General features: G+C 34.1%; 1 protein-coding gene across 1 annotated transcript in view; it reads left to right on the forward strand.

Annotated features, from left to right (window-relative positions):
* Positions 1 to 4,285, forward strand: part of LOC124365864 (discoidin domain-containing receptor 2-like) — a 194,197-nt gene extending 189,912 nt beyond the window's left edge. The window contains 1 exon segment of the mRNA XM_046822345.1: positions 4,020 to 4,285. Within this exon segment, the coding sequence (XP_046678301.1) occupies positions 4,020 to 4,285 (266 nt within the window).
* Positions 4,286 to 10,186: the final 5,901 nt, after the last annotated feature.

Here is a 10,186-nt window from a genome sequence, read left to right on the forward strand (position 1 = left end):
TCTTTTATATCTACACTTCTAGCAGTTAGCCGCTCCTTTTGCACGCAATTTAGTAAGGCATTGCACGTGTTTGACCACTACACGTTTGAGTGAATTTTATTTCCAACGCCAACGTTTGAGTTTGCCTTGTTGCCACAATCAAGAAAATAAATTAAAAGTTTATATTTACGGCTATTCTAATTTATTTTGTTTGATAGTAACGTTATCTTTTAGATCTAATACTTAATATTTTATTAAAAAGCACAGCTAAAAGTACGTTAACAGTGACACTACGTGTTTGTTTTCCTTTTTAACTGAAAAATATTGTTAATATTTTAGGCCATTTATGTAGATCTATAATTAGTACATTATTTCAAAAGCACAGTCAAGAGAATTTTCATCTAGCATAGTTCTCCGGTATCAAATTCTGACCATCTTATAAGTACTTAATTAATTTCTGAAATCTAAAACTACTTTAAAAATATTTGTACTCACTATAAATGTTAACAAATTTAAAATAATAAACAATGTTTACAGAGAACAGTTGATAACATTAGAAATGCCCTTTTACGTAATACTTCAGAACTTAAGAGGGATTATGTTACTACTTTAAAGATCAGTGGGGCGTAGCCCAGAGGGATTTTATAAATAAGAATATGCATATATTCATCCCAGAGACCTGAAGAATCTCCATGTTAATTTTCAGCGCAGTAGTTTAAATAGTTTATGGTGGAATAAAAAATCAATTTAATTTTACTTACATAATAATTCAAGTAACGTTTAATAAGTAATTTTATAAAGGATTAAAATTTTTTTGTAAGCTGAGGTGTTCTGCGAAAAACAACAAAAATTAAAAAAGACGCAAGGTATATGTCCTTAATTATAAAATTATTTAAAATTTTAGCTTTTAGTTTAACCATAGATAATTTATTTAAACACAAATATACATCTTAACTTAGTGCCTTAAAATAGAATTTAGCTATGTAGCAAACGCAACTGTCTCGCATTTGCAGTTTCCAATACGCAGGTGCTTTGAAAAAACTGTAATCTAAATTGAATTCTTAGACGACCCTGAAGACTTCGGGGTATGGAAAATTGATAGCCGCCGATTCTCAGACCTACTGAATATGAATATACAATTTGGTAAAAATCGGTAAAGCGCTTTGGAGGATTAAGGTAACTAACATTGTGACACTAGAATTTTATATATAATATTAGTAATATTTATATAATACATTATTTATAATGAGTATAAATTCCCTATTTAGCTGTCTTATCACCTAAAAACAGTAGTTTTAAAATATGATTATAGGTAATTGATTCATAAACCATTGAAAAAAACAGATATAAGAAAAGTATTAAACGAAAAGTATGAATCATGTAAGTCTTGGAGACCAGTTCTTCATCCAAACGTAATATGAGACAGAAATTATGACATCCAAACAATTACAGCTGACCAATCTTATTTATTTTATACAGAGATCTAACAATGATAAAAATACTCAATGACTGAACATCCAAAATCCTCACCTCCAAGTTTAGGTCAATACACTATGGGACAAGTGCCTCCAAAGTGGGAGTCTTTTAATAGACACTTTTAACTGCACTTTTATACAGTAAATACAAAGGATATCATAATGGGTAGGTCTTAAAAAATGTTTTATCTTGATTTATTATTCTTTACACAACTATAAAGTATGTAACGTTTAAACATGATGCGTTATAACAATGTTGCATGTATCATTATTAATTAAACCGACCTATAGTGTAATTGTTATTGTATAATAATTAACATGAATTATTTCGTAACGGTTTGTGTAATCTTTAAATTCATGCAAGAGTTGCCAGGCAAAGTAATTAATTGGTAGCAAATATATTGCCAATATCGGTTGTTTATAGTTCTACAACACAGTTAATAAGCCTTTCGATTAGGAATAGTGTTTTTCATATCGGAAACCGTTTATCACCTGTTGAAACAAATCGTTAATAGTTATTGTACTCTGAACAATAGCCCTTTATTGGAAATTGATAAGCATGAAAGTAAGTTTACAGTACACGTAGTCTATTCAGCATTCTGTAAACAGTATCAAATACAGAGTAATTTTTCTTTGTCTGATGCTTAGTAAAGAGGAGTTTACGAACTATAAAATGTGCAACTTTTAAGAACTTTTTTGTGTTATATATGCTAATATTAAAGTCAGATTAGATGACTGACGTGTACCTGATTTTAATGAATAAGGAACGAATTTAAATAAAAATGAAAATAATACATTATTAAAGAAAGAAATTTTATTTTACTTTAAAGGTACGTAATTATACACAAAATGTCGTTACATGTATATCTTACATATTTGTTTGTTATGTATGAGTTCTTTAAATACCTAACACTGTGTCTGGCTTAACTATTTACTATTTTATACGAATTTGTATTGTATTAAATGTTTAATGCTACATACTTTCAAAACTGTAAATGTACACCTCCTTTCTTCATTCAACCTCTCCACGTATCTAAGAAAAAAGACCCCGACTTAATGAACCGTACGACATTACATTTCACTTTCAATATTTCAAAAGCCAGCTCAACCCTATTTCATGTTTAAAACTGGTAATAATGTCATCACGAATGTAAACTTTATGGACTTATTATTCGTTTTCTTAAGTTTTATATATTATAGAGGGATATGAACCTTAAATTATAATTATAATTGAGATCATTTTTACGTTATTTAGTAATCAAGGAATTTAACATTTTTATCGTTAGTTTCTTTTATTTTTGGTGGGGTTTTGATAAAAACTATAAATCCGTTATACTATTACTAACTCACCAAATATAAAGTAATTTATAGTTATAGTATCAAATATAAAAAAATAGTTTAAGGTTTTATATATTCTTTTTTCCTTGGGAGAGTATGGAAACCATACTGACTAGTTCTCGAAACATGTGGTGTAATATTTCGCAACATGTAAAAATTTAGAATAGTTTTGGGCCTTACAGTTAGTTGAAACATCCCATGTATGTGTGTTGTACTATCATAGGAAGACTAACTTTTGCTTACCTTTCACTTTTCCATCTTCCTTCCGCGTGGCTTTATTTCCGTTTCCGGAACTGTTTTACTGGACAGTTTTATTCTCATTATAGCTTATTGGATAGAATTTTAGAATGTTATAACATTTTTCTTATAATAATAATATCATTGATTTTGGAACATTCAAATAGTGTTTTTGTACAGAAACGAGTTAGTTAGTTGATACATGGTGACTAATACAGTATAGAACGCCATATGGGTCCAATTAACTGAATATTGCCATTCGGATGCTGAACTAATTGCTTATTGATAATAATATGCCCTTTGTGTTAGAGCTGTACCCGGAATGTACCCTAATCGACTTGTATGACCCCAATAGGCTTATTCCATTTATGTACACTACTTCAGTATGAGTTTGGTAATCAGGGTGTTTTAGTTTGTTTTTGAAATGATAATATGCGAGTACCGCCAAGCTGAACTTATTTATTCGCTCTAAATAATGGCTACGTTTTTATAAGTTTATACTATTTCAGTCTAATATTTTGAAAGAATTACTAGAACCAATGAAAAACTGTAGTAACTAATTCAATCAACCAATAATAAGCACTTTCCAATGCCGAAAGCTTATTATTATTAATACAATTTTAGGAAAGAATTTCAGGAATACTATGATTGATACTGACATTTACAAATATCAGGAGTTTCAATAACCTATGAATTAAAGAACGGGCACTGATTTTTAATTATAAATCAATATTCTTGTTATATTTTTCCCTTTGCTGAAATTTCAGATAAAATACATTAAAACTTGTGAAAACAAACTATAAATGTTATCTTATGCTATAGATAATAAAATACACAATTCCGTAAAATGGGTCTCAGACTTCGGTGGAATTATTTCGCCTAAAAAGTTATCGATTGCAACTATCCAATATTTTAGTAAGAATTCTTAAATTTATATTATAAAAATAAATTTTTTAAGTTTTTGTTATTTTGTTTTCAATATTTTTAAAGGGAACCCTGTAGTTCTGCGATGTGATCGGCGTGCTGACTTACACGGCATTGCAGACGCGGTGACAGGTGGTGGCGTTGCCTTGTATATTAAGGAGGGAATCTCCTTCGAGCAGCACACACTTACTGAGGATGTGGGCCCTGGTATCGAGTCTCTTTTGTGTTGTCCTGAGGATAAGGGGAGTAAGGCTTGGTTTATGTGTGGTATACAGGCCACCACATGTAAGGTACACCTCACTGTCAGCTTTGTTTCACTCTATCTTTGTTAACTTGGCTATCGGATCGAACTCCATTATGTACTTGGGCGACAACAACATAGATTTATTGTCAAATAGTTGTAATGAAGCCAAGTACTTACGCCGACTCTTGAAAGAATACAATGCAATACAATTAGTAAATGAACCAACAAGAGTGACAGCAACCTCTTCCACCTTGTTAGACCACATAATAGTGGACAGGTCGGTCGAGGTCGAGAGGACCGGCGTCATCGATGCAGCAGGCATTAGGGACCATAGAGGGGTGAAGATAACGGACCACAAGTTGATATATTGTTGCGTAAAAGTTAAGAAAGAGAAAAAAGGGCCAAAAATGATAACCTACAGAGATTTTTCAAAATTCAACCCAGAAAGTGCTGTCAAAGCAGTCGCGGAGATTGACTGGGAGAGAGCAATGCACATTGACGGGGTTGACAATATTGAGCACTTCATCACTACCCATGTTAAAAGTGTATTTGATTCACATGCTCCAATTGTATGCAAGAGAGTGACAAAAAAAAAAGCCCCGTGGAGGAACGATGTCATAAACAAGCAGACTAAACTAAAAAACAAACTCCGTAAGATATATTGGAAAACCAGGGACAGTAAAGATTGGGAGATGTATAAAAGAACACGCAATGAATTGAATGGGATGGTGTGGAAAGCAAAGAGAGATTTTTTCACTGAGAAATTATCCACTAACAAGGATCCCAAAGATTTTTGGACTTGTTTGAAACAGTGTAATATAGTTATGAAAAACAGAAATGAAAACATTCCACACCAACTGAAGCTTGATGACATCAATCAGTATTTTGTCAATATGGGGAATGGAAATGAAGCCAGAGTTGAAGAAATCGATGTCTTCAGAACTAGTAAGAGAATTGAATCGATGAATGATTTTAGCTTTTCTGCTGTCACTGAAGATGATGTAAAAATAGCACTAAATGAAATAAAATCTAGAGCTGTTGGTAGTGATGAAATATCCATCCAAATGATTAAGGCCGTGAGTCCGTATGCTTTGGGTGCAATTACTCATCTTATTAGCAAATCATTGATGAGCGGTGTGTTCCCGCAGAGATGGAAAATGAGTGTTGTTCATCCATTGCCAAAAGTAACGTCCCCTAAAAGTGTCCAACAACTGAGACCCATCTCGATTTTACCAGCAATATCGAAGATTATGGAAAAAATAGTAACACGTCAAATAGCACAGTATATGAACGAAGTAAACATATTGCCAAAAACACAATCTGGATTTAGAAAAAATCATAGCACATGCACTGCCCTGGTAAGTCTGTTCAGTGACTTAATTGATGCGAAAGATAAAGGGATGTGTAGTTCACTAGTGATACTGGACTACTCACAAGCATTTGATTCCCTTAACCATGAACTTTTGTACGCTAAGATGCATTTTTATGGCTTTTGGCAAAAATTCAATCGAGTGGGTAAAATCATACCTAGGAGACAGAAGTCAGGTTACAAAGATGGGAAGTGAGACGTCAACTTCACTTGTCAAAAGGCGAGGTGTTCCTCAAGGAAGTTGTCTTGGACCTATATTGTTCAACTTATATACGTCTGACTTCCCAAGTTGTGTTCAAAGCTGTGCAGCTCACCTGTACGCAGATGATTGTCAGTTGCGCTTGTCATACGAGCCTGGCTCCATTGATGAGGCTATTGAGAAAATAAATTCCGACCTAGTGAACATCAACACTTGGTCGGTTAACAATGGCCTTAAACTCAATATAGGTAAGTGCATTGTCCTTCATCTTGCCCCACACAATCTGGTGCAGGCCCTTGGTCAGAGAGGAGTGAGAGTAAGGCTCAGTGGGGAGAGCCTGTCTGTCTCTGAGTCAGTCAAGACTCTCGGAGTTGTGCTTGACAGTAAGCTCACCTTTTCTGATCATGTCACTCATGCTATCCAGCGTGCCCTTGGTAGGCTGAGGGGTCTGTACAGATTTAGAAGTCTGCTGCCAGAATCCGCTAAGCTCCGGCTTATGAGTTCTCTTGTTCTGTCTGTATTTTATTACTGCTATCCTGCATACGGCAACAGTATCTCTAGGGGAGACATAGATCGGATTCAAAGACTGCAAAACTCTGCAGTTCGATTCATTTTCAATTTGAGGCGCTTTGATCATGTGTCACCCTTCCGAGATGCTGTCAGTTTGTCCCCCATGGAAAATGTATGCAGGATCCTGACATGTGGCATGATCCACAAGGTGCTTGCGCTGGGTGAGCCGCGGTACCTGGTCGAGAAGCTCCAATTTCGGGAGGAGGTCTCTCAACGCAGTGTCCGCCATGGTGACTTGCTTCACTTTCCCAGAGTCAAGCATGAGTTTGGGAGGAGGAGCTTTTCTTACTTTGGCCCAAAGTTGTACAATGACCTCCCCCAGAGCCTTAAACAGACTTCTGTTACTGTTTTTAAAAGTAAACTAAGAAAAATGATTGTACAGTAATTTATTTGTCTTGTTTGGGTGTTATATTTAGTCTATAGGTTTTAGTTTTTAATTTTATTTCCCAGTATTGTAAATAGTGTAAGATATGACAAGAGTTGTTCTGTAAAGCAGTTGTTATACTGAGAAACGCTTGCAATAAAGGCATTTTTATTTATTTATTATTTATTTAGTCCATATACCGTACATGTTAAAAGTATTAACTTTAGGTACAATTTAAAAGAAAAACTATTTCAGTTACAGCATTGAAACTTTGTATGCCTATTTTTTAATGCTTTTTAAAGTATATTTAACCTATTTTAAACTTAATTACAAAAAAAAAATATTAGTAATGATTTTTTTTTTAAATATACCAAAAAAAACAATTTTTTTACACAAAATATTATTTTTAAAGGACTTAAAAGCAAATTATCTTAAATAAAATAGGTTAAGTCTTTTGATAATGACTTAAATAAAATATACAAAAAAAATCATGCAGATAGCTTAAAAGGTTTAGTAGAAAAGTGTACCTTCGTGTCAGAATGTGGATTTTTCAGGAGAGCTCAAGAACTGTACGGTACCCCTTGCAGCCACGCTAAAAACATTCCAGGATCATACTTTTTACTTTCTTCTTCCTCCTTGTCTTCTCTTTTTCTCTTTAGGTTTCTTTTCAGCTTTCTTTTCTTCTTAGTAACATCCAAAGTTGCTTTGTTGGCATCTAAAACTCGGTTCTTGTCGATTTGCTTCAGGCCTACAACGCAGTTGCTTCCGGCATCACCACACAGCTTTTGCAACACTTCCACTTTGCCAAGAGCACCACTGTTGAATGTTATAATTGAATCCAACACTAATTTTTAAGGTATTGAGCCCAACAAAAGTATTTTTTTGGAATTCTGGTCCAGATTACGTTGTTGAAGGACTCGTTAGGGTTCTGTGTTCGGCCGTGCAGGCATTTTCTGAGTAGGTTAGTGTCCGACAGGTCTTGGTAAATTGATTTTATTTCTAATAAAATAGCCTCAGGTACTGAATGCTTATGATGGTATACCTCACCTGTCACTAAAGACTTTTGGTACTTGCACCAAGATTGTTCACCTTTTGGGCATAGTTCATGGCGAGGTTTTCACGTCGGTTGAAAGTAAATGGAAGTAGGTTGCCCAAACAGCCTTCCTCATTTTTTCAACGTCATCCACATTTTCTCGTATAGCTTTGCCATAGTAGGTCTGTACACTGTCTATCAATGCATCTGTCAGCCTACCACGTCCAGAGAGAGGTTTTCCGTCAGGTAACTTATGGCCACGCAACTTAGCCTTCAATCTGCGCAGCCGACTTCCCATTCTCTTCTGGACGTGTCCTACACATTCCAACTTCTTAATTTCAACCTCATCACCATAAGGCTTAGCTTGTTGTACTGACAAAAAAGCTGAGCTGTCACCATCTCCTAAATAACTTGTGTATCTTACACCAAGGTTTTGTTCCGAGCGCCTGAATACCTGAATAGCAGCCTCTACCTCCATACCGCCGCTCGGCCCGTCATAATTCTTTGAGCACTGTTCTCTGTGTGTAGGGCTGTTTTTAGTTATTTTATTGCATGAGCAATATTTTGTCAGTGAAACAGCATCCAAAACTTTCCCTGTATCCATACTCGTGACAGAAAACACGCCATTCAAAGATGTATGGCCACGTTTCTGCCACGTTCCGTCAAAAACAGCCGCTATGTCGGTATTACCCTCGTTTTCTACAACTGCTTCATGGGCTGCTTGTTTCATTGAAGCAATAGAAACCTCTTCAACAGCACTATGAATAAGTTTGTTATAGGCTTGAAAACCTACTTGGTGGCTTTGGAAGATCCAACACTGAACAAAATACTTCTGCCGCAGCCTTACCTTTACCAATGGAACGGAAACCATATACACAACGCACATTTATGTCAAAAAAGTCCTGCTCAGTCTTCTTGCTTGTATAAAATTTATTTTCTAGTCCACAGTTATTGCAACTAAGTACAAACTGTACAGCCAGGCCTTTACGGTTAGCAGGAACTTCACTAATTTCTAAAGAAGCACTTCCACAGTTAGCGCACTTTGTGGATGCCAGTAAAGTTTGGTTCAAGAGTTTCTAAATTAATTATGTAGTTTCCCTTAGTGTTATTTACAGGAAGGTACTCAATATCATCAGCACACAAAGAGATGTATTTACACTTTATTTTAGAAGCAGAGGTATTGGACTCTGGCTCTGGATTAGGCCTAAAACTATCAGGAATGTTCTCCTCTGAAGTAGGGTTAGAAGAGTTTAGTACATCACTATTATTCTTACTAGTAGTAAACTGATTACCTTTGAATCTATTCTTACCAAACTTCTTGGCCCTAGGCATTTTGTAAGAAACTAAATAATAATACTCACAACAAAATAATTACAAACAATATAATAATATTCAGAAAGTCAACACACAACTCACAGTGCAAAACGAAAACAAAGCTCATTTACATAAGTAAACAAACACAACACTCATGAAAATAAAAACATATGCTTTTAAATTAAAAGCAGATTAGCCAACCTGACAAAACTAATTGTGTAAAATAACCTCTGTGTCACTAGTATTATGTATAAAAGTGCAAAAGTCAAACTCGTTGCGATGCAACTGAAATCAGACATTCGTTACTGTGTTGTTTGTTGTTAATTATTTTATTTTAATTATTAATAAGTGCCAAACATACATGTGTTATATATCATTTTTTCAGAATTAAATGAAGAATAAAAAACAATTAAAAACAACAAAAAAATTTTTAGATTTTTTTACTACAAGGTTCCCTTAGCACACTGATAACGGGAAAATGTGTATTAAACAAACTAGTAAGCAAAGATATTGAGGCGCAATCATATTTAGTTAGATTTTTCAGTAAGTACCCACTATGGCATGAAATAAAAGTTACTATATTTATGGAATTAGTCACTTTAATAAAAGCTTAAAAATTTTTATCAAAGATGCTTTGTAGAAGGAAATTGTTCTGGAGACGTTCTATAGGTAGAAAATGTACTCTTTTTTAGTATTTAGTTTAACAGTTTTACAACTACTTAATAAAATTTGTTATACAATTACCATTTTTACTTTTATTTTCAAATTTACGATACAAAAATATAGCATTTGTCATGTTTTATGGAGACTGTCGCGCTCAGGACTGCAACAGGAGGCCATAATAAGTTAAATAATATATTAATATATTTAACCATGTCCTATTGCCTTTTCTCATAAGAAATTTTGACCTCCAATGGCAGTTTTTAAATCAGATTGTTTTCTATGGATTAGTGTAGTCTCTGTAGGTGCGAAAGTACACAATTTTATCAGTTTACATAACTTTTTATGTGAGTACACACCATGTCATTTTAAATTCTTATAACTAAATCCTCTAAATAGACTTAATTTTGCAGTATTAATTTCTCGTACAGTTACAATTTATGCCTTGACAATTTTCACCATGAAACTATTATTCATTGA

Source organism: Homalodisca vitripennis, chromosome 1 (genome assembly GCF_021130785.1).
Source record: "Homalodisca vitripennis isolate AUS2020 chromosome 1, UT_GWSS_2.1, whole genome shotgun sequence".
Classification (NCBI taxonomy): Eukaryota; Metazoa; Arthropoda; class Insecta; order Hemiptera; family Cicadellidae; genus Homalodisca; species Homalodisca vitripennis.